Consider the following 25,308-nt stretch of genomic DNA (forward strand, 5'->3'; position numbering starts at 1 on the left):
AAAGATGTTGTGTCGGCCGAAAACTAAAAAATAAATATTAAAAAATTCTCTCTCTCTCCCTCTCTCTCATTCTCTCTTTAAAAAAAAAAAAGAAATTGGGAGAACGCGGGGTTGAGTGGAGGTGGTGGGGAGAGGCAGTGGGGCATTTTGAATGGGGGTAGAGGGAGGTACTCCTGTCCTGGCTGGCCTGATTTCTTGAAGTGCTGGGGCTTGGTCTGCTTGGAGACATGGGAGTCCTAATGTAGGCACTGGGCAGGATGCCCCAGCTCCCCCACTGCCATTTTGCCATGGAAGCAGCAGCAAGATGGCAAATGCCTATTGCCCTGCTCTTCCCGCCTCCCCCTGCTTCCTCCTCCTTTCTCCTGCCTGGCTGAGCCAGCACTTTTTTCTTCTCTCCTTTATCTGCGTGAAAAGTACAGGGTGTTCTGTTTCTCCTGTGCATACAGATCAAGGAGCGGATGTTATTTATTTATTTCTTTACCCAAGGCGAGAAAAAGACAGGCAGGCACTGAGGACCATTTAAATGATTTTTCTTCCTCAATAAGGCAGTTTCTTATTTAAAAAAAAAAAATCCAAAAGGAGAAGATGATACAGACCAACAGAAAACAAGTTGCTTACTCCCTTCCCGTGCTGGAGACAACAGAGCACCCAAAAGTCCACTTGAGCCTTTAGCATACAGTAGGGATTCCTGGATGTCTTCTCTCTTCTTTCATTTGGACCCATGGGATGATAAGGGAGGGGGACCACAAGGAACACTTATCTCCTTGCCCTCTGTGGGCAGTGTGGAGCTCCTTTGGCATTTGGGGGGCACCAGGTATAATGGGACTGGTCTAGAACAAGGCCTATGGAGGACCAGGACTATGGGGTTAGCTGTGAGGGTCAAAGGTGGCAGGTTAATTTCTGAGTGACAATAAAATTGGAAGAATGTGGTCTCCAGTTACTTGTGTTACTTCCACCTGACACTCCACCTGTGATATCTTTCTGAGTTCAAGGTTTCTGGGACCTGATGTGGGAAATGGAGTTTTTTTTCTGCATTCCTCTTAAAGACAGAGAGTGCCTGCCAGCATTTTCCATGACGATATCCAGAACCCATTCCAAAACCAGTCTGCTTGTAATGTGGCTTCAGAACCTGATGAATTAGTTTCTTGCATGAGCCCCTCGAAAATGCTGACAGTCTTGTAGTAGTACTTAGGACCTTATTTGATTGTCTCCACAATGGACAAGCTGGCCATACCCTTGGGGAGGCCAGGAGGTCAGGTAACTGGCTGCCAGTTTCTCCTATCCAGGCTTCCCAAAGAAGGAGCTTACCTAGTCCCCTGGTTTTCAGAGGCAATACTCAGGAAGCCTGATGATAAATAGGATGACCAGTACCTTTAGTTTAATCGTATTACACCCTGGACCCCTTAGCAGCTTTTCAAGATGCAGTTCCAGTGAGGCTTGAGAACCACTTCATCCATCTTACCCACTAATAGTATAAAAGAAGTTACTTGCGGGGGCAGGGGAGGAGGGGTGCTGGCAGGGGACCCCCCCAGTCCTGGGGAGCTGGGGCATGGGGGCGGGGCCGGCAGCGGTGCCACGTCTTCGTGGGGTGCCCAGGAAGCGGTGGCGTCATTGCAGCTGGCTCTGGGCCCTCCGCAGCATGCCGCGTGTTTACAAACCTGACGCAGCGTCAGCGCTGGCTGGCAGACATCCGGCAGCATCATCTCTGACCCTGCCTGCCCGCCGGTCCCCTGGCGCGTGCGGGCGGCCACATCCTCACCTCTAAATTTAGACGGCAGGAAGTAGAACCTGGGGGAGGGGAGGAATGACTTGAGCTAGCTCTGACCCCATGCACTGGAGGGGGTGGGGAGGACTCAGCATCTCAGGGATCGGAGGAGAGGGGAATAGGGACAGAGGAAGGAGGAAGGAATGAAGAGCCCTGAGACCGCCTTTGGCCTCATCCCTTGGGAAAGCCGGGACACAGCCTCTCTTGGAGAGGAGGCAGGGAGCCCCTGTTCCTGAAAGTGGAAACTGCCGGTGAGAGGTTCTGGGCCTCGGGCGCCACCTTCTGTCCCTTTAGAGAATCGGTTCTGCCCTGAGTGGGTTCATCTGAGTCTTTGGGTTTGGAGGGTGGTCAGGGTGTCCGGAATTCCAAGTGAGGAGGTGGTGGGTCAAACATTCAGTGGCCAGGTGGAATAGGTGGGGGTAAGTGCAAACAGCAGCTTAGCAGCTTGAGTATATTTTGAAAAAGACTGCTTTTTGCTAAGATTGATAAGCAAGGACACCTTTCCAAGTAGAATGGAAACCTCAGCAGCCAGACCTTGGGATGTGCAGAGAAGGAAGTCAACATGCCAGCCTTTGATCCATAGATGAGTGGATTGGAGGGCAGGGATGAATATCTGAGATAGACATACATACCTATAGTAAGTTACACTTTTTTTTTTTGATATAGGGGATTGAACCCAGTGATTAACCAGTGAGTCTCATCCCCAGCCCTTTTACACTTTTTATTTTGAGATAGGGCCTTACTAAGTTGCTGAGGCTGGTCTCAAACTTTCAGTCTTCCTTCCTCAGCCTCTCAGATCCTTGGGGATTACAGGCCTCCCTTATAAATCTTAAATGTATAAATCAGTGAGTCTTTATGTATATACTGTGTAATCATCACTCAGATCGAGATATGCAGGAAATTCTCTCCGGACCCTTCTTACCCATCTCCCCTCCCTTACAGTCTCTCTTCTGATCCCTGTCTTCACAGAACTTCCTGAACTTTGTGTAAATGAAGTCATACAGTATGTGCTTTTTTGTCTCTTGCCACTTGCTCACTGTCATGTCTTTTAGGTACATCTATGTTGTTGCAAGTATCAGATAGTTCAGTTTTGTTTATTGCTGAAGAATATTCAATTGGGTGAATATACTACATATAGTGCAATGTATGTATCTATTCTATTGCTGATAGACCTTTGGGTTGTTTATAGTTTTCTTTTCTTTTTTTTTGTTATTATAAAAATCACTAGAAACGTTCTTTTTTATTACTAATAACAAAGGCTTTATTGATTAGATTTCTCTTTTATCATTGCCCTATTAGTGTTTCCTTGAGCTCAAATCTGCCCCCAGGTCAGCTTGTGGAGAAACCAAATGAAAACAGAACTTAAAGAATGAAGCAGTTATTAGGTAGAAACATTCTTTATTTAAAAAAAATTTTTGGTTGTAGTTGGACACAATACCTTTATCTTATTTATTTATTTTTTATGTGGTGCTGAGGATCAAACCCAGGGCCTTGCACGTGCTAGGCAAGCCCTCTACTGCTGAGCCACAATTCCAGCACTAGAAACATTCTTTAATAGATTTATTTGGTGGAATATACCCTGCTTCTCTTGGGTGTATTCTTAACAGTGGATTGCTATGCAGTAAGAAGGGTCATACTTAACTCTTGGTTATGGGTGACAGTTTTTTGTTTTTACCATAGTTGCAGGCAGCTTCCTCTACCTGAGTTTATTCTGATGTTAAATCCTGGACACTGTTAGATTCTGCAACTTCTGCTACTCAAACCTCAGTGAAGGAACTGGAGTAGACATTGTTTGGGTCAAGGAAAGACCAGAAATAGGATCAGGACTGAGAGTATTGTCCCAGGACACCTCCAAATTCTCTTGATCATTCTGGGAATAGAGAGGCTGTGTCTTCTGGGGCAGATTCAGACACCCTGTTGGCCTCCCAGCAACAGGCTCCTCTAGTCTGGCGTCTCTGAGCAAGCTGGCTTAGTGTAACTGTCAATTTGATGTCTGGCCTCTGGTGCCACGGGTCCTCATGGTCCTCCGTTTCCCGGGCTCCTTGCTGCTTTGTGGTGACCGAGGGGCTGGGTGGCTGGGTAAAAAAAAAATGTACCAGGAATAGCAGAGGCTTGATGGACACCAGCCTCGTGGCACTCTCTGGGGGGAGGGTGGGACTTTGTCCTTCCCACCAAATTGCCACCTCATTGAGACTGTGAAAGACTAACAGAAAGCCTAGATGAGAATTGAAGGGGTGAGAGAGGGAGAGAGAGAGAGAGAGAGCGAGAGAGAGAGAACACGAGGGCACATGCCAGGCAAGAGTCAGGCAAAGGAGCAAAGCAGTGTCTATCCTTGTGTGTGCAAATATCCTGGACTTGGTGTGAGCATCCTGTGGTCCGTGCAAGTATCCTTGGGTATGTGTGAGCATCCAGGGGTTGGTGTCAGCATTCTGGGGTTGGTATGAGCGTCCTGGGGTTGGGTCAGCATTTTGAAGTTAGTGTGAGCATCCTGTGGTCTATGTAAGTATCTCGGGGCCTGTCCTTGGGTATATGTATCCTGGGGTTAGTGTGTGTCTCCAGGGTTTGATGTGAGCATCCTGGGTTTGGTGTGAGCTTTCTGGGATTGGGACATACTGGACCACAGTAGCCATGCTTGGCTGCGCTAGTTCAGGATCAACAGCCTTATGGTCAATGTCTCTTGACTTTGGCTTTTTTGGTCATCTTGCCTCTGCTTTGGGGCCTGTGGATAGGAAAGAGGTACTAACAGGTTTGGGATGGAAATGATGGATGTCAGAGGCTTAGGATGGGCTCCATTTCCTGGTGGGGACTGAAATGTATCCCTCCTTTCTTTTCTTTATTCCCTTCCTTCCTCCTACCTTTATTTACTTCTTTCTCCTTCCCTGCATCCTTTAGAGGTAACTCTTCTTGTCCAGGTCTTCAGAGAGGGAGGAGTAGGACATGGTCCCCTCTAGAGGACAGAGTGTGATGGGAGACTGTGAGTGTGACACTCCTCCTCCTAGGTTCCTAGAAGGCGAGTGCGGACGGTATGCAAAGTTGTGAATCCAGTGGCGACAGTGCGGATGACCCTCTCAGTCGTGGCCTACGGAGAAGGGGACAGCCTCGTGTGGTGGTGATCGGCGCTGGCTTGGCTGGCCTGGCTGCAGCCAAAGCACTTCTGGAGCAGGGCTTCACAGATGTCACTGTGCTTGAGGCTTCCAGCCGCATCGGAGGCCGCGTGCAGAGCGTGAAACTTGGTAAGCATTACCCCAGGCAGCACCTCCCTAGGTCACATTTTATTCTCTAACCCATGACCCTGCCTGAAATCTCATTATCTTCTTCCTTAGGATGCACATTTCTTCATATAACCTATAAATATTTTCCAGAAGCTTCCTTTGTGTCCTTCACAGAGGGGGAGAAGGTGGAGTTCTAACATCTATTCTTGGAGAGTGCTGGCTTGGTAGCTAGGATTCATAGTGTTCAGGAGGAAGGGGACACCTAGAAGCAGCTTGCTTGGTGCTAGGTGGGCTAGTTTCTTCTATGTTGCAAGAAGGGGAATCTGCAACTTCCTACTAGTCATTAATTTTTGAGTATGAATTAGTGTATCATTACTAAGAGAGCTAGTCCTAGGACAATAGAAACTTAGGTTAGCAGAGGTGGAAGGGATTTGGGGTCTTCTTGTGGGTGATGTGAAGGTCTTAGGATTGTCTGTAAAGAAGGTCTGTTCAGGTTTCAGATAAAGAGGACCCTAGAGAAAGCAGCCAAGTAAAAGACTTGATTTTGGGATGGGCAGATTTTACCAGGTCTCCTACAAAGTGGGGGAGATGGCTTGAAATGCAGCTGGAGGTTGGGGCTTCCCAGTCATTGTGGGGATCTGACCAGTGAGAGGTTAAGACCATGGAGAGCACACATGGTGGCCTGCAGTGTGTGGATGAGCCCTCTATAGGGTTTTGTGTGTGTTTGTGTCTGTTCTACCTTAGTTGGCAAGGGTAAGAAGAGCCTGTGAGCTCACTTGCTCGGAGAGGAAGGTAGTCAGGCTTAGAACCAGCAGAGATTAGGACACCTGGGGACCCTCTCTCTTCTTGTAGAAGAATGAGTTAAGAGTCTTTCCCTAGACCAGTGACTAGAAAGCATATGTAAAGTTTTGTCCCTCCTCCTCCGGCACACACTGTAGTGTCTGCTGGAAGTAGGGATGAAAGTACCATCCAAAGGACTTGTAAACCTGGAACAGCCCATGGAAGTGCTGGGACTCTTTGCTAACACCCAATTGGTTGGCTGGCTGGGAGCCTTGGGGAAAAGCAGTCTAATTACCCATCTGGATGAGATGATCAGGGTCTGATATAGAAACAGAAGACAAGGAGACAGATGGCCTAGTCATGGTAGCTGAGAGCTGAGAGCTAGACATGACCATGCTAAATGGTCATCATTAGCTGTAACCTGTACGAATCTTTCTCTGAATCTCAAGACCTACCCCTTACCTACAAAGGGGCCCCAAATTCCCTTCCACCTCTGCTAACCAGCCTTCCTATTGCCTGGGGCAATTCACACTCATACAGGAAAATGCTGATACAAGGTGGCACTGCAGGAGAGAAGGGCTGAGGAAGGCTGAGAGGATGACTGGGTAGGAAGTCTTGCTGTGGGGAAGGAGGCTGGGTATGCAATGGTGGTGGTGGAAGTTGAGCAGATAGAGAGAAGAAGAGGCAGTATGTGTGGAACGATGAGTGTGAGAAGATGGAGGTGGCCAGGATGGGGAACACATGTTAGAGCAAGGCTGTGTGTAATTGTGTCATGTGTGCAGTTCCCAGGACACTAAATGTCTGTGAGGTTGGCATAGAGATGATGTCTGATGCCCTTTGGATGCATGGATGATAGACAAGGATGACAGAGACAGAGGGGCCAGCTGGGAGGGGGCAGGCAACATCCTCTGCTGGGGGCTTGCTCTGTGCAAAGCTTGGGGATAGAGGTGGAACACTGACTCTGATCCTGACCTTGAGCTTCTCACCTCTTCCTGCTTTTGATGAGTATCCTGAGGCAGGAAAGGTGCTCTGTGTCAGGGCTGTCCAGTGGGTGGTGTTAACTTGTAACTCCCTGCTGTGCCCTAGGAAGGGTTCAGGTCCCTCCTCAGAGTACTGGTAGCTTTCCTCTTCCATTGTGAACTCACAGCAGACCAGACACTTGGGGAGCCTGAAACCTAAGGCTCTAGAGGAAGGTTAGTAATAGAATGACCTTAATGACCACTGGGTTACCTTTGCAGGCAAGGCACCAGGCTTTCAACTACTGGTGCTCTTCAGTCTGATCACTTTCCTTGGACAAAGAGACCTATACATTCCTGCTTTTTCCAGAGACGCCAGGAAATTCTGTTTTGTTAGCTGTGGTATGAGGTTGCATTTTCTCTTGTTTTTGGCATGTACATGTGTACAGGGCTATTTTTAGTAACTGCTGATTTAATTAGAAGCAGCCAAGGAAAGGGAAGACATGAAAAAGGAGAACATGCCTAGTTCTTAGGGTGAGGGCTAATACTGCTGTGTGTTAGAATGTGTTGGATAGCTATTGCTGTATAACAAAATGCCCTTAAATGCAATGGCTTAAAGCAGCATCATTTGCTTTGCTTAAATTCTGCAGGTCAGAAATGTTGGCAGGACTCAGGTAAGTGGGTCTTTTGCTGGATTTGCCTTAGCTCCCTCATATGGCAACAGTCATCTGGCAGCTTAACTGGGGTTGGTTAAGATATCTAAGATGGCCTCACCCACATGCTTGGTGGTTGGCATAGGTTTTTGGATCTAGCATGTATCTCTAGTAGGATAAGACTGGTCCCCCTGCACCATGGTTGTTACATTCTAGAGGGTGAGAGTAGAAGCCACGAGGTCCCTTGAGGCCTTGGCTCTGAAGCCACAAATATCATTTTCACCATATTCTACTAATCAAAGCAAGGCATGAGTCCAGCCCAGATTCCAGGGGTGGGGAAAAGGACTCCACCTCTTGATGGGAGAAATGGCAAAGTCATGTTGCCAAGGGGCATGTTTACAAGGATAGGATGGTTTTTTGTGACCACCTTGGCAAGAAATTTACCACATACATCTTGAACCAGTGTGCAAAAACAAAACACCAAAAATGTTTCTATCCTCTTTGCATTGTTTTGACTTCTCTGGAACTAAGTAGGGAAGGAAATGAATGTACCATGGTCCTTGAAGCATTAGAAGAGGAAACTGAGGCTCAGGCAGAGAGACAGCATGCCAAAGTCTAGACTTTGGCTGGAGGTGGAAAATAGAACCATTTCCCAGAGCTGTCCCAACTTGGACCCAGGAGTGACCTTCCAGCCACCTCAAATAGATGCTCTAACCAGAGAATCTCTGCCCCCTGTGCTAAAGGATTAGAAGGCTTATTTCCCCCTGGAGATCTGGTTTAGATTTCTCTAAGGAGGAATCTTTCAAACTGGAATGTTGGCCCTCTCTCTCCTCCCCATTTGGAAGGGGCCTTTTTCTATCTGGGAGAAGGACTTAGACCCTGGGGTGATGATGGTATTGAGGAGTTGGAGTAAGGCTGGATGAGGATCTTGGTCCTTTACTTAACTTGGGTGCCCAGGTGTCCACAGTTTTCCTCTCGAGCAGGGAGGCGCCAGGGAGGAGGGAGGTCTGGTATCTGGTGTTATTTTGGAAAAAGGTTGGACTGGAAATGGAGAGCCTTCTAACTGTTCCCATCCTGAATCATTCTGGGTGGCTCTTCTCTTAGCTGTAAAGTGGGTTTCACTGGGAACTTTTCCCTGAAGTCTTTAGTAGGTTATCAGAGGACGCTGAGCCCTTTCTTGTCCTGTTCTTGAGGTTGGGAGGATTCCCTTGGAGGAAGAAGAGGAGGCAGTGTTCAGGCCCTGTCTAAAGAAATTCCTGCCCCTCTAAGGGCCTATTGTTGTTGCCATTAGGACACGCCACCTTTGAGCTGGGAGCTACCTGGATCCATGGCTCCCAGGGGAATCCTGTCTATCATCTAGCAGAAGCCAATGGCCTCTTGGAAGAGACAACTGATGGGGAGCGCAGCGTGGGCCGTATCAGCCTCTACTCCAAGAATGGGGTGGCCTGCTACCTTACCAACCGTGGCCGCAGGATCCCCAAGGACGTGGTTGAGGAATTCAGCGATTTATACAACGAGGTGAGGGTTGGTCAGGCAACAGGGTGTGGGGAGGGTGGGAGGAGTTGGGAGACCTACGGGATCTCCTATGATCCTAGTTGTGTGTATTTGCACACTGTGGGGCCTACCTTTGGAAAGGAAGGACAGTTTGAGAATAAAATGCAAATAATGAGTGGAGAGGTACTAGGCAAGTCAAACTTGATGCACATGATTAAATATTTCTTCAAAATGGCCTTAAACATCTTTTGTTAGTGTTATTAGAAAATACTTGGGTGGCAGTGTTTTCTATGATTGTTTTTGGATACTCTTAAAATTTTATTTTCTAATTATTCACAGTATGTAGCAGTAGAACTGATTTTTATATATTGAGTTTAACTTCCTTGCTGAATTAATATTTTGATTCTAATAATATCTAGTTACATTATGGAATACAAATTAGTATATCTACTAATATACTAATTTGTATTCCATAATGTAACTGTTAATATACTAGGTTATATTCTATGAATATTTCTGAACTTTAGGTACTACATGAAAATGAAAATTTTGTCTTTTTTCTTTCTAATCCTTAGGGCAGAGTTGTCTAGTAGAACATTTTCACAGTGATGGATATATTTTAAATCTGCACTATCCAATAGGGTAGTCACTAGCCACATGTGGCTTTTGAGCACTTGAAATGTAGCTGGTATAACTGAGAAGCTAAATATTTAATTTTAAGTTGCTACAGGTGTCTGGTGATTATTGTATTAGGTGCATAGCCTCAGAATATTTTTCTTACCATATTGCACTGGTTAGTATCGCAGTCTAATGTTAGAGGTAGCAATGGCATACATCCTTGAATTATTCAGGTTTTTAAAAAATTGTTAATGTTCTTAGTATCTTTCAGTGGTGCTGTGAACTGTACTGAACAGGCAAGGTAATGTATAGACCTTGTTTTCTGATAGCCTGGCATTTGTAATGTAATGACCCTTTTTACTCCATCTAGGACAGCAAATGGGCCAGCAAGCACCTTTTGTGCATTTTCTAATCTCTTGCTTTGGAAGTCCCTGCTGTGTGGAGGACAGGGACACAAAGTGTTTTCTCTGTAGGCACTGGCAGTATATTTTCTGTATAGTTCCTTGGTATTATGTGTTTTCACTCACTGCAGAGAGGTTGAATTATTATCGATCAGATAAGGACTAGTATTCTTCAAGGTAGACCTTCCTGGTCTACACCCTGATTCCCAGGCTATTGGAGTGCTTCAAGCATGGATGCTTCTTGAAAATGACTTTCAGGACCATGACCTCCCCCGACCTACCACTGCCCCAGCACTGGGGTTCAAGCCCAGAGACTAGCACATGCTAGGCATATGCTTTACCACTGAGCTGCATTCCCAAACCTTGCTCTTTTAAATGTCCTTAAAAGTAGATCATCAGCTGGGTGTGGTATTCCTGGGGATTACAGGGATTGTACACCTATAATTTCAGCAGCTTGGGAGGCTGAGGCAGGAGGACTGCAAGTTTGAAGCCAGCCCCATCAATTTAGCAAGACCTTAAGAAACTTAGTGAGATCTTGTCTCAGAATAAAAAAATAAAAAGGGCCAGGGATGTGGCTCAGTGGTAAAGTGCCTCTGGGTTCAATAATCAGTACCAAAAAAAAAAAAAAAATGTAGATCATCGTCAACTTGTGCCGGTCCATTTGATTTTTGAAAGTCAAGGGTATGAGTTATGGAAAATAGGGTAGATAAAGAAGGTTATCAGTTTATCAATCTGGGTCATGATGCTTTGGGTCTGAAGGTTGAAGCATAACCATGAGGTTAGGATTTCCTTGATGATGATCTTGATTCAAATATCAGTTATAGTATTTATTAGCTATGTAATTTTTTGGGGGGGGGGTACTGGAGATTGAACCCAGGGACACTTAACCACTGAGCTACATCCCCAGCCCTTTTTTGTATTTTATTTAGAAACTGGTTCTCACTGAGTTGCTTAGGGCCTCACAAAGTTGCTGAGGCTGGCTTTGAACTCGAGATCCTCCTGCTTCAACCTCCTGAACCGCTGGGATTACAGGTGTGTGCCACTGGGCCTGGCCTAGCTATGTAATCTTGAGCAAGTTATTGAACCTCTCAGACCTTTACTTTCCTTATTTGTAAAAAGGACATGGTTGTACCTACTTCTTAATGTTGTAAGGATTAAATGAGATCCCAGTGAAAAGTGCTTAATAAGAACTGAGGTAGCTAGGTGTGGTGGCACATGCCTGCAATTCCAGTAGTTTGGAAGGCTAAGGCAGGAGGATCTCAAGTTCAAAGCCAGCCTCAGCAACTTAGTGAGGCCCTAAACAACTTAGTGAGAACCTGTCACAAAAAAAAAAAAAAAAAGAAAAGCCAGGGATATCGTTCAATGGTTAAGTGTCCCTGGGTTCAATTCCTGTATCCCTCCAAAAAAAGGTGGGGTTAGTATTAGCTACCTTTGACCTGTCCCATTTCCAGGAATCACATCAGGAAGCCATTATTTAACCTAGGGGAGGAGACTGTACCTACATGACAAACTCAAGTTCAAGTTAAGGCTGTCCTCAGCGGTGGTAGACACAAAGAAAGGCAATATTCCTTACTCCTCAGTTGGGTTTTGGCCTCTAGTCAATCAACATGAGCTAAGGATGGGCTACCATGTTGCTAATCACTCAAGGAAAAACCCCAGGGAGGGGGAGGTAGTTGAGATCCTGACGCCTTGGCAGTGGTCTGGTGTGAGGAATTTGCTGAGGACTCCAGTTAAGGCCAAACACCCAGGATCTTGTGACTGCAGAGAGGACAAACGAATAATTTAACTCATTTTCTTTTGTATAATTTATACTTACAAGACATGTTTAATTCATGTTTCTATCTCTTGTGGAGGCCTTTCCCTTGAGTGGAATGGTGGGGGTGGGGAGTGGTGATCTCAGTAGGCTTTGTCACCTCCCTTGACTCTGTGGCCCCAGGGCCTGTCCCAGGGCTGGGGTGCAGGGCACACATTGTTCTCCCAGATGTGTGCTGACTGAATCTGAACTCACTGTAGGAAAGGAAGCACACCCCTAGTCAGCTCAGCTGCAGATGTGCAGCCCAGGAGCCCACATTTGCCAGTGTCCTGGGAATGACAGCAGTGGGTGGGGGATCTTGCTGTCTTCCTGCTGACAGATTTTTTAGATTAAGGCTTAGTCCTTGATGTCCCAGCCCCTGCCTGTCTTTTCAGAGTCATCTCTTGAACTTTCTCTCTCCTTGTTGCTCCCTTTGGCAAGATTAATCCACATTAAGGTGGCCTAGGGCAGCCTGCCATTCCCAGTCTGCTTAGCAGGTGCTCCTTCATGCAGAGGTCAAGGGCTCAGCACATCCAGGGACCACCTGGTAGCTGTCACTTTCAAATTGGGCTCCTTTCATTTGGGGGTGGAGGTGCAATGAGGGAGTGTGAGTTTCCTGGGGTCTCTCTGGCAGGTCTATAACTTGACCCAGGAGTTCTTCCGGCATGGTAAACCAGTCAACGCTGAGAGTCAAAACAGCGTGGGGGTGTTCACCCGGGAGGAGGTGCGCAATCGCATCAGGGATGACCCTGACGATCCGGAGGCCACCAAGCGCCTGAAGCTTGCCATGATCCAGCAGTACCTGAAGGTATCTTTGCTATCAAGTACAGCTGTCAGAGTGAAGAAGCCTGATTCTGGGGGAGTCTGGGTCTGAGGAGGGCTGTGCTGCCCAGAGTTCTTGTTCTTTGCCCAGCCTGGCTCTGGTGTCATTGGCTTCTCTCTGGGTCCTCCCACAGGTGGAGAGCTGTGAGAGCAGCTCACACAGCATAGACGAGGTGTCCCTGAGCGCCTTTGGGGAGTGGACGGAGATCCCCGGTGCCCACCACATCATTCCCTCAGGCTTCATGCGGGTTGTAGAGCTGCTGGCTGAGGGCATCCCCTCCCACGTCATCCAGTTGGGGAAACCGGTCCGTTGCATTCACTGGGACCAGGCCTCAGCCCGCCCTCGGGGCCCTGAGATTGAGCCCCGGGTTGAGGGCGACCATAATCATGACACCGGGGAGGTTGGTCAGAGTGGAGTGGGTCCCCAGGGGGGCAGATGGGATGAGGATGAGCAGTGGCCGGTGTTGGTGGAGTGCGAGGACTGCGAGGTGATCCCAGCGGACCACGTGATCGTGACGGTGTCGCTGGGCGTGCTGAAGAGGCAGTACACCAGCTTCTTCCAGCCAGGCCTGCCGGCAGAGAAGGTGGCTGCCATTCACCGCCTGGGCATCGGCACCACCGACAAGATCTTCCTTGAATTCGAGGAGCCCTTCTGGGGCCCAGAGTGCAACAGCCTGCAGTTCGTGTGGGAGGACGAGGCCGAGAGCCGCACCCTCACCTACCCACCGGAGCTCTGGTATCGCAAGATCTGCGGCTTCGATGTCCTCTACCCGCCTGAGCGCTATGGCCACGTGCTGAGTGGCTGGATCTGCGGGGAGGAGGCCCTCGTCATGGAGAAGTGCGATGATGAGGCGGTGGCTGAGATCTGCACGGAGATGCTGCGTCAGTTCACAGGTGTGCCCTCTGCCGCCCTTTCCACCTGACCCCTTCCTCAGCCAGCTTCCCCGGGAGACCCTTGGCAGCTCTCCCCCGCCCCCAGACTGTGAAACCCAGATGGCTGTGGGCACCGGGAGCCACTGCAGGGCACCAGCTTGGCTCCTAAATTGCTGACACTCTCACTTCAGAGCATGAAACTCTCAATGGGTACTGTGTTTTCTTCCCCTTCTAAGGACTGATGGCAAAAACACTGCCCATTCCTTTCCCATGGTCTTCCTAAGAGTTGGATTTGATTTTTATAATCTGATTGTTTTAGTGAAACATTCTCTACACATATTTCCGGGAGAATTTAACAGGGACCCCTGACATTAGATGGGAAATATGATTATCTGTAATTTTTTTTTTTTTTTTTTTTTTTTTTTTGCAGTGCTGGGGATTAAACCCCAGCCTTGTGCTAGGCTAATGCTGTACCAACTGAGCTACATTCCCAGCTCCCGTAGTTATTTTTAAGATAGGAAAATTAGGACCCTGAGAGATGGAATGTTTTGCTGGGGGTCACCCAGAGGTGATGAGTGGGCCTCCCTCCCTCCCTCCTCCTCCACCCTCAGTGCCTTCTCCAGGCAGCCTGATATTCCTGGAGCCCTGGAGGTGGGGTGGAGTTGTTCATTCTGGGATGCCTTCTGTATGTATGCAGCCTTTTTTCTTATCCTTCCTCCTCTTGGCTCTTCTGACTCCCCAACAGGGAACCCCAACATTCCAAAACCTCGGCGAATCCTGCGCTCAGCCTGGGGCAGCAACCCCTACTTCCGAGGTTCTTATTCATACACACAGGTGGGCTCAAGCGGGGCAGATGTGGAGAAGCTGGCCAAGCCCCTGCCCTACACCGAGAGCTCTAAGACAGCGGTGAGTGGGGATGTGTTTGGTGAGAGGCCTGGGAGTGGGTGTGTGGGTATTTTGTGTGTGTCTGGTCCAGGTTGAGGAAGGGTATGAGGTAGTGTTCACTAAGGTGTGCTAAAGTCAGGCAGCAGTGGAGTGGCACCTATAATGAAAGAGAAAACAAGACAGTGTGCGCTTAACATCTGGAAGAAAAAAAAATGGAATCAAATTGAAACTTTAAATGCTTTCTTGGGATGATAAAAACTGAGCCATTTCATTCTGTTAGTTAATATGGTAGCAGTTAGTCATATTTGATTTAAATTAACCAGAATTTAAATTAATAAATTAAAAATTTCATTTCTTGAATGCATTAGTCACATTTCAAATTTAATAGCCACATGTGGCAAGGGGCTATCCTATTGGATTATGCAGCTATAGAATTTTTCAGTGTCATAGAATGTTCTATTGGATAGCACTGATTCAATGGAAATATTTTCCCACCATGTTTTAGAAAATAAAATTAAGAACACGACCCACTCCAAAATTATGTCACCCGTACACTAAAAAAAAAGGTAAATTTGAGAGAAATATATATTTTTGTTTCCACAAAGTGGATTTTTAGTTTTCCCAACTAAGTGTACATATAACAATAAATGTTAAAACCCCCACAGAATTAAATTTAAAACAATTCTTTGGAAAATCGGTGAAAGAAATTTCAGTCAACCAAGGTACACTGTGTCTGCCCTGCTATGCTCAGAGGGAGAAAGGAAAGGGGTCTCAGAGAGGTCCCTACCACTGCCATAGCCATCTTTGCAAAAAGTAAACCTCTTATCACCTGCCTCAGGACTAGTGCATGTAAAAAGGCAAAGTAAAACAAAAATAACTGTGGCTTAAACAAGACAACTTTACTTCCAGCACACAAAAGGAAATCTGGAGGTAGGCCTCAGGACCTAGTATTATTAGTTACTGACTTTTATCTTCAGGGCCACCTTATGGTCCAAGAAGGGTGCAGAGGCTCTGGATCTTACATCTGCCTCTTAGTGTAGAAGAAGGAAAGGCAGATGGGCAAAAAAGGGGAATCCCTTGGAGCTGAGACATGGATCTCTAAGCAACCATGCATTTGCATCTCATTGGCCAGTACTTTGTCATGTGACCACACCTTGATGATGGAGAGGCTGGGCCACATCATTTTTATTTGGGATGACATCTGGCCCAATTAAAAACTAGGGCTTTATAATTGAGGAGATAGAGGAGAAAGGGTGGATGTGAGAACAGGTGTCTGCTACAACATCCTTCCTGCCACCTCTTCTGTTTAACAACCTCTATGGGTTTCTTGTTGGTGGGATATAGCTACATCTTAGGGAACTTATTAGGAAAGCACATTCTCAGTGCCCCCAAGAAATGATGGATTAAAAACCTGCATTTGATCAGGCTCCACAGCTGATGCCTTGGCATTTGTAGTTTGAAAGGCACCAGAATAAAGTCCACACACAAGCTTGGGATGCAAGAACTTGAACTTTGCCTGGACTTTACCAAGAGAGCCTGCTTTCTCCAGGTTGATTCCTGGATATACAAAAAATTGCACTTTCCCCCCAGTGTGGAGCATTTTTTGCTCCCACTTTTACCTTTCTCTGAATGTTCTTTGCCTCTATTCATCCAGCATCTTCTGAGAACTGGCCCAAAGGTCCTCTCCTCTGGGAAACTCTGTGGGATCCACCAGGCCTCTTTTCTGAGCCATTGGCACCTCACCCAAACACCTACCACATCATGTATGACCGTTGTTTAGTAATTGGGTTTCATGTCTGGCTTCCCCACCAGCATGGAAGCACCACAAAGCAGCAGCCTGCTCACCTTTTATCATCCAAGTGCCCAGAACAGTCCCTGGACCTTGATAGGGGCTCCATAAAGGTTTGTTAAATCACCACCTGACTTTATCATATGCTTATGTTCTTCCAGGTTCTAAGTGCTTTAGATCCATGATATCACTCAGTCCTTGTAACCACCCTCAGAAGTAGGAGGTACAAACACATTGGGCCAGTGAGAAAAAATCAAGGCTCAGGGAGGTTAAACCCCTTGCCCTGTTTGCTACTAAGAGGCTCACAGAGCATTTGAGACTGCAGAGCCTGGACTTCTAATAGCCTCAGGTTAGAAAGAACCAAGGTCTGGATGTTTGGGGAAGAAAGAGGGGAAGGTGACCAGGTGGGATGTGTAGCTCCTCATCCTGTGGAAGCAGCAGAACCTGCATCTTAGATGCCTGCCCATTCTTCTGTGATTTGTGGTAGGGATGAGGGTTCTGGGGCATTCAAGAAGCCCTTTGGCCTCTGCTGCTCCTTCATCCTCACTTCCCCTTCCCCCTACCCAGCCCATGCAGGTGCTGTTCTCTGGTGAGGCCACTCACCGCAAGTACTACTCCACCACCCATGGTGCTCTGCTCTCTGGCCAGCGCGAGGCTGCTCGTCTCATCGAGATGTACCGAGACCTCTTCCAGCAGGGGACCTGAGGGCTATCCTCACTGCCTAGCGAGCATGTTCCTTAAAGAACAACTAACTCGTGACTGCCAGCCCCTGCCCCTTGCCCCCTTGTGCCCCTAACTTCCCAATCCTCTGTAGAATGGATTTTAATCTTTGGTAGAGCTAGATAATCTGGCTGGCCTCAAACCCAGCCCTGTAGCTGTTCCTTTTCTCCAGACCAGGTGGTGACCCTGTGGGGCCCGTTGATTTACCTCTGTGCTGGGATGCTGACTCCTGCACCTCCCCTTCTCCCTCCTTGTTATTGCAAGTGCCTTCAATACTTTGCATTTTGGGATAATAAAAGAGGCCACCCTTCCTGTGCTCCTCAGCTTCTCTCCTCAGTTCTCCTCAGCCTCTGCGTGTGTGTTTTTAATCACACCTCCTTTGAGGGGGGGTTGGTGGGGGGAACCATGGCCTGACGATGTCCCCAGAATGGTAGGTGCTTGCGTTTACTGGAGGGGATGTCCCCCTCACCGTATTTGTGTCTAAACAGAGAGGTTCCTCAGGAATATAGGCCTCACCCTGCCCAGTGCTGGCTCCTTCAGGATGGGCCTAGGTCTGCTTCATGGCCCTTTGCCAGACTTCTTGGAGCTTAATTGCATGATGAACTGCATGGAGTGAGGTGAGTTCCATGTGTGGAGACCCCACTTGTGGCTCCCTGCCAGGCTCAGATGTGTTCATTGTTAATCTGTTGCTGGTCACAGGGTGGTGGATCTGGCCCTTGCAGAGGTGTCTTTTGAGCCTCTGAGAATGTGGATAACATGACCATTTTTTTTTTCTTTTTTGGTGGCAGGGAGATATCCTGAGTGTGACCCATCTGCTGTGTTCCAAGGATCTGCCACTTATGGGAGGTGGGGATAGAATTTTCTTTTCTTTTTGCTGAGTGGAATATGTCCCCGCACTTATACTCCACCCACACACCTATAGGTGCTTCTTGTGCACATGTAGACATACAGCCTCCATCCATGTACCTACACATAACATGAACCTACATACACACATGCACATACCTGAGTTTATCCTCGAGAAGTGTTTATAGAATTTTTGCCAAGGATCCATACCCATCTGCTGGCATAACTTAAAAATTATATATATATATATATATATATAACATTTTTTTTTTGAACAGAGGAATGTATTCATGTGATTCAAGCCCAAAAGCCCTTTGAATTGTATATTTTTTTGAGGGGGGGGTACTGGGGTTTGGACCCAGGGGTGCTTAATCACTGAGCCACATCCCCAGTTCTTTTAATTTTTTATTTTGAAATGGGTCTTGCTAAGTTATCCAGGACCTTGCTAAGTTGGTGAGGTGGGCCTGAACTTGTGATCTTCCTGCCTCAGCCTCCTGAGCTGCTGGTATTACAGGTATATGTCACTGAACCTGGTGAAACAATCCTTGTTATACCTGTCCAGAATCACCATTGCCCCTCCATATACCCTTGCTATTATGTCAGGTGTTTCTCTTCTTAGATGTGTCAATATTAAGATACTTTTCCTTCTTTTTATACAAAAGTGCCAAAGTATTCATCCTGTCCTTTATTTTGCTTTTTTAGATTAACAGTATACACTGGACATCTTTCCACAGTAGTACTTAAACAGACAATGTAAATTTAGACATTACTTTGGTTAAAGCAGGTCTGACTCCTTCCGACTTCGTGCCTTGGAGGCACCTGTCCACCTCTCACCCTCCCCAGCTCCTGGTTTTTCCCACCAACTGCAGTGGGATGGACAGAAGTAAACCCATGGCATAAATATGGGGGAAGAAAGTAATACAGGTTCTCGGGGTCACAGGCATAGGAATTGTAAGGGACTCCATGGGGATGAGAGGGTGGGAAATGTTTCTTTGGTGACTCCATGTCAGGTATGGGTAAGAGGGAGGGAGAGAACATTCACTTGGTGCCAGTCACCCTCTGGCAGAGTGTCAGTCATAAATGATGGGCACATTGTCTCTTGATTTGTTATGGATGCCAACTTTGGCTGGAAGAGTGACTGATCCCTGAGGGTAAGTGAAGTCTCAGAGTGGTTAATAAGTGTGCCCATTGTCACCCAGGTAGGTAGTGATACTGAGACATGCACTGAGATCTGCCTGACCCCACAGTCAGGCTCATTCTATTGTATTGTACTTGATGAAGAAAAGAGATTGAAGCCACCAAAGCAATCTGAAGCCATTGCCAGAGAGGGTGGACATGGGCACAGCCTCCCTGGGAGGCTGTGTGACTGATTCTACCAAGGCTGGTCTTGTGCTTGCTAGCATTTCCCCCCTGATTTCCATCCAAGAGAAATCTGAGTGCAGATGCCCACAAAAGATGTGTACCAAAATTTTCATAGCAGTGAAGTTTACAATAACTAGAAACTGGAATCATCCCAGCTGTCCACCCATAGAAAAAATGGATGAACTGTAGTACATTCAAACAATGGAATACTACTTAGCAATAGAATAAAATAAATGACTGTTTGCAACAATGTGGATTATCTCAAAGACATGGTTTATTGTTGAATGGAAAAATCCAGACACAAGGCTATGTCCTGGATGATTTCTTTTATATAAAGTTTAAGAACTTGCAAAATGAAGCTATGGCATTAGCAGCGAGGAGATGGGCATAGTTAACAGGAGTTCATGCATTGGTAAAAATGCAAGTCACATACTGAATATTTATGCATATTTTTGTATTGTGTGACTTAATTTAAAAGATTAAAGTAGGGTCTAAAGACTTCCTCCCCATTATCCCAACCCACCCAACCCAAAATGTGCTGCGTTGGTCTAGCTAATTTCTTCCTTGGCAGAGACAAAGCATTCTAAGATCCGATAAAGGGAGGAGGGACCTACTTAGGCCCATTGGCTACTCAATGATAAGGGTTGACCTTGAATTCATATAGAATGTCCCTGTTTATTTGATCCATTATTCTGTGTGTCCCCTCATCCTCTCAGTGCCTGCAGATGTTCAAGAGAGGCGGGGAGTGTTTCATAACAGAGGAAATCGAGGTTCCCAGAAGGACTTGTGTGCGGCTGAGCAAGGCCACACAGTTTAGAGAGGATGTGATCTTGTGGGAGTGGGAACCACCCTGGGAGGAAGCCAACAGGGACCCTTGAGACACACAGGAGGGGTCAGGTTGGAGGAGGGGTGGCCCTGGAGAGTTGCCAAAGCATCCAGCCCTCCAATGTGCTGTTCCACCTCAAATAATTGCATAATGTAGGTAGCGTTTATGATTTACAGCTCGAAAAGCAGATTCCAGGCAGATGAACAAAGAGGAACAAGAACCCTTCATCAGCGTGGAACAGCTAGACACGCCCAGGACACAGGATGCATTCCATGTGGCGACTAAGTTCCTGAAGCAGATGTGGACAAGCAAACATTGATGGACAACCAAAGGGATCTATCAAATGTGGCATGCTCAGGCCATCACCCTTGCCAGCATTGCCATATAGTTCCCATTGCCTGAAAGGTCACCTGGAGAGAAAAGTTCTTTCCTGCACTGGATTCTATGTGGACTTGGTTGGTTTCTTGTGCTTTGGGCATCAGGGAATCCATAGTCACAGCATTCAGTTGTGGCTTTGTGGAAGCCTCAGAAATGTGCCCTCAGAAGGAACATTTGGGGCACTATCTCTTCCTGACTTTGCTGCTATATGACAATGAGTTATCGTCTACTTTATGGGAACTGCCTGCAGTCTGCCCCTCCCACAAGTATAGCACTGGAACACCTCTGGTTTGAGCCACTGTTAGTCAGCTTTCTGTTGCTGGGACAAAATACCTGAGGTAATTAACTTAAGAGGAAGAAAGGTTTATTTTGGCTCAGAGTTGTAGAGATTTTGGTTCATTGGCCCCCTTGCTTTTGGCTTGTGGTAACACAGTACATTATGGTGGGAGCGTATGTTGGAAGACATTGGCCTCATGGTAGCCTGGAAACACAGAGAGACAGGAAGGGATTGGGGTCCCAATACCCTAATGATCTAACTTCCTTCCATTGGCTCCACCACTTAAAGGTTCTACCACATCCCAGTAGTGTCATAGGCTGGTGACCAAGCCTTCAAAGCATGGGCCTTTGGGGACATTGGAGATTTATTCTAAGGCAGTCACCCTGCAGGACCAAGTAGAATGGGCTCAAGTGTAACCCTGAGGTGCAGAGTGAGGTAAGGGGAGCTGCTGGCTCGATTCTTGAGAATTGCCTGTCTAATTAATGGTCTTTCAAACTTAATGGTAGATACAAGAGACTGGGTTTTCTTATAATGACCGGCTAGGCTGTTTGTTGAGGCTACTCCTGGTTTGTGTAGGGAATCAAACCATCAACACATGGGAAGAGTGGTTGCCCTGCTAAGGTGACCAGGACATCTAACTTTTCTTATGTATTTAATATAAGAAAGGAAGGACTTGGTCACTGCCCTGTTTGGATACAAAAACCATTCTCACTTTCCATGATTCTAGAGGTGGTTGGTTGATGTTGAGTTTGCAGGAATGTTCAAAACCTAGACCTCAGGAATGGAAAGTGTTGGGCATATTTTATTTCCATAAACTCAGTATCTGTACAATTTAATCTATTGGATGGGGTGTTCCCCTCTACATTTCACTATAGATTCAACCTCTTTTTTTTTTTTTGTCTCAGATATGCTACTGTCCCCATTACCATACCTGGAGAACATGAGGTCACACAGTCATCTCTCCATCCCCAGCTCAAGGCTATTCGATCACTTTATGTCTTTCTCATTTGTGAGTGGCTTCAGTGTACTTTATGGCACCCTGGACTATTGGTTTCTTCCTTTGCTTAAATTAGTTTGGGTTAGGTTTCGTTCACTTGTGATCAGTCCTGACTAATTCAAATTGGTTCCAGAGCTGGGGTTTTACAGTTGGTCTCTCTCCAGTACCTTCAACTCTTTTGACCCTTGTTTTATTAAAGCCAGTCAACCTAAGCCCTGGATCAAGCCACAGCTATTCCTGGGCCACTGAAGGGGCTTCTGGAGAAAAACACAGAGCCACACCTGCTGGCCAAAGCAAAGCAAAATGAAGCAAATCAAACAAAACAGCATGGCACTGCCTACAGGATCTTCTGTGGATGTGATGTGTCCAAATCAGAACTCTTTATTCTGCTTCTTCCCAGATTTCAGCTGCCTCTGGTCTTCTCCACTTGAGAATCATTTGTGGAATCACCATTTGGCTCTGTGCAAATACCTTGAGTCATTGTTGACTCATCCTGTTTTTCTTTCATACTACATCTGATTGTTAGATTTACCATCACTGAATCTTGTTCTTTCATACCACATCTGATTGTTAGATTTACCATCACTGAATCTTGTTGGCTATCCTTACAAAACATTCTGAATTTGCTCTTCCGACTGCTTGCATCTGTGCTCTAGATAGCTGCAGTAGCCTCTTAGGTGATGTCCCTTCTTCCACATCTACCCTGTTAGCCTGTGTGGGCCTTTTAAAATATCAGTCCAGCCTTGCTGTCTCCCTGGTTTCCACCAACAGCCATCACACTAGGACGAAGTGATCTCCAACACCCTACCTATGTGATCTATCCCCTGCCTGTCACCTCCTGCCCCTCTCCTTCCATTGGCCCTGGCTGTTCTTCTTGTCTGGAATATTTTCCTCCAGAAATTTGCAAGGCTTCTTCCTCTCTGTCTTCAGATCTCTACTCAGACGTCACTTCTCTGGGAAGCCTGCCCTGAGCATCCTGTTTTCACAGCCTCCCCCTTCTCTGTCCTCTCCCCATGACTGTTTCCTTTTCCCTTATGTTAGTGTGTGTGTGTGTGTGTGTGTGTGTGTGTGTGTGTGTGTGTGTTTATCTATTCATTTGCTTATCCCTCTTCTCACTATAATATAAAATTTCATGTTACCCATTATAAGTAAGTTTGTTTCATGTTTACTGCTGCCTATGAAGTATGTCCAAAATAGTGCCTGGCATAATAGTAGGCTATCAATAAATATTTGCAAAATGAATGAACAAGGAAATGAAAACACCAAGCTAAGTAGTGCCACCACGGAGACCCACCTTCAGTGCTGGTGACAGTCATGGCTTTCCCTTGTCAGCTCTCTCCTCTCAAGCTGCTCATACTCCCCTCTCCCCACAACTTCACCCTTATCACTGTCACCAGGCAGTGTGGCCTCCTGCTTCATAGACAAAGTAGACCCCTTAGAGGTCACATCCTCACCCAGTCAACAAGTTCTCCAGCTTCACACCTGTCCTGCGGGACCTCCCTCCTGACACCATGGGAGATGAGGCTCTGCCTCTTCCAGGGTGACCCTTCACCTGTGCATTCCTTGTTCCAAATATAGAGGCCTTGCCTCTTCCACCTCACTCTCCCCATCTCTTTACTGCATCCTTCCCATCCATATTTCTACATGTCTGTCCCACTGCCCTCCCTTTCTTTGCCTCCCTGGATAGTCAAGCTTCACAGCAGCATTTTCTACATTTGCTTTTTCTGCATTCTCACTGTCCTCACCCTAGCAGTTGTTGGGAGGGATTCTCATATTTCAGAGAGAGACACACAAAAAAAGGCCAGACTGATCCCCCCTTTCTCAATGGCTAAGAGGTGAGGAATAATCCACTTCCTGGATCTCTAGAAGCAAATGCTCTATTGGGACTATAACCCACATCCTCTGGCGCCATCTGCTGGCCATATCAGAACAAAACCTTGCTGTCCTGAATTCTCTTGAGTTTTCCAAAATCCAAACAAATGAACCAACACAAACAATCTTAACTATAAAAGGAGGCCTTATTGGTTCCTAAAGTAATTTCTTGTGTTTGTTTGTTCATTCATTTTTTTGTTTGTCCATCAAATGCTAATGACTTACTTTTGTATGTCAGGCGCTGTGAGGAGAAATTTCATGTGTCTTTTTTTTTGAGGGGGGAGTGTGCAGTACCAGGGATTATACTTAGAGGCACTCAATCACTGAGCTGCATCCAAAGCCCTATTTTGTATTTTATTTAAAGACAGGGTCTCACAGTTGCTTAGCACCTCGTCATTGCTGAGGCTGGCTTTGAACTTGCAATCCTCGTGTCTCAGCTCCTGAACTGCTGGGATTACAGGCATGCACTTTGTGTGTGTGTTTACATGAAAAATTATTTAATGACAGTGCTTTTGGAATTATATGTCTCTAAACACCACAGTAGTCCTACAATACAGTTTGTTTTGGGTGGAAGGTGGGGGATTTAGTACAGAAAGGTTTACTTAAATAACAGTTGGGAAAGAAAGTTCCTTTGTGTTTATGTGGCTTGCACTATTAGTTTGGTTTAGGGGCAGGGTGAACTGAAAGATAAATGGTTATTAGCTACAAAACATACTCAATTGATCAAAATTGACTAAAGAACAAATCTACATTTTTAGGTGATCTTTCAAAATCAGTTCTCTGTTCTGAATTACCCAATAACTACTGGGGATTCAAACTCACTCTCTTATTATAAAAATACATATTCATGCTGGGCACGGTGGTACATAACTGTAATCCTAGTGGCTCAGAAGGTTGAGGCAGGAGGATTGCAAGCTCAAAGCCAGCCTCAGTAACTTAGCAAGGCCCTAAGCAACTTAGCAAGACCCTAAATAAAATATAGAAAAGAACTGGTCATGTGGTTCAGTGGCTAAGCACCCCTGGGTTCAATATCTTGTATAAATAAATAAATAAATAAATATTTATAAAATGTTTATGGTTGTGGTGTTCTAGTTACAAATAGCTTCTACTTTTCTAGTATAGAATTTCACTTTGGAGAAACTTTAATTATGCTTCAAGAATTAAGTTTACTAAATCAGTAAATAAAATATGTGAATTTATCTTGTCCCCCAAGTGAAGCTGGACTTATGGGTTGTATACAATTCTTTTATGTTTGGACATAAGTAATAGAGGTGTAAGGAAGAAGTCTTTGGTATGAATATATTTACTGTGTCCCAGTAAATCTGGCTTCTTTTGGGGACAAAATAAGGTCCCATTTAAAAAAAAACTTATTTATTGGAATAGAATGGCATATGTAACTCATAGATCATGAGTGTACAACATGTAAAATTTTGAACTTCTCATGTAACTAGAAACAGAAGTGTCCCTTGTGCCTCTCCCAGTCATTACCCCACCAAGGGTGTGTTATCTTGTTACTGTAACAGAATACATGGGATAATAAACTTATAAAGAGAAAAGGATTATTTTTGCTTAGAGTTTTGGAGGTTTCAGTCTGTGGTTGGGTAGACCCATTGCTTCTGGGCCTGTGATGAGGCAGTACGTCATGTGGTAGAGCAAACGACTCACCTCATGGCAACCGGGAAGCAAAGAGAGGGACAGGAAGGGGTCTCAGTATCTTCTTCAAGGACATGTCCCCAATGATCTAACTTCCTCTCAATAGGTCCCACATCCTAAAGGTTCCACCACCTCCCAGTAGTGCCACATACTGGGGACCAAGCTTTTAACACGAGCTTTTGGAGCTCTTTTAGAACCAGACTACAGCAAAGTAGTTTGAGACTTTTCACACTTTAGTTCGTGCCCATTTTTGTACTTTATGTAAACCTACATTTTTATTATAATCAAATCTCTGAGATTCATCCCTGTTGTGTAGCTGTCATTAGTTTATTCTCAT

The 25,308-nt window shown here is 46.1% G+C and overlaps 1 protein-coding gene across 4 annotated transcripts in view; it reads left to right on the forward strand.

Moving 5' to 3' along the window:
• The window catches only part of SMOX (spermine oxidase), a 43,718-nt gene extending 18,843 nt beyond the window's left edge, over nt 1-24,875 (forward strand). Inside the window, exons 2-10 of one of the 4 annotated variants that reach the window (XM_081289701.1) lie at nt 4,765-4,998; nt 8,658-8,884; nt 12,306-12,479; nt 12,628-13,387; nt 14,112-14,272; nt 16,064-16,153; nt 16,608-17,377; nt 19,971-20,510; nt 21,355-24,869. In XM_081289701.1, the coding sequence (XP_081145827.1) occupies nt 4,791-4,998; nt 8,658-8,884; nt 12,306-12,479; nt 12,628-13,387; nt 14,112-14,272; nt 16,064-16,153; nt 16,608-16,745 (1,758 nt within the window). In that variant the 5' untranslated portion in view covers nt 4,765-4,790 and the 3' untranslated portion in view covers nt 16,746-17,377; nt 19,971-20,510; nt 21,355-24,869. Of the gene's footprint in view, nt 1-1,899; nt 2,017-4,764; nt 4,999-8,657; nt 8,885-12,305; nt 12,480-12,627; nt 13,388-14,111; nt 14,273-16,063; nt 16,154-16,607; nt 17,378-19,970 lie in introns of those variants that run through there. The other 3 variants (XM_081289702.1, XM_081289700.1, XM_081289703.1) reach the window with 3 other exon arrangements.
• Nucleotides 24,876-25,308: the final 433 nt, after the last annotated feature.

This window comes from Spermophilus citellus (assembly GCF_964194105.1).
Source record: "Spermophilus citellus genome assembly, chromosome: 4".
Classification (NCBI taxonomy): Eukaryota; Metazoa; Chordata; class Mammalia; order Rodentia; family Sciuridae; genus Spermophilus; species Spermophilus citellus.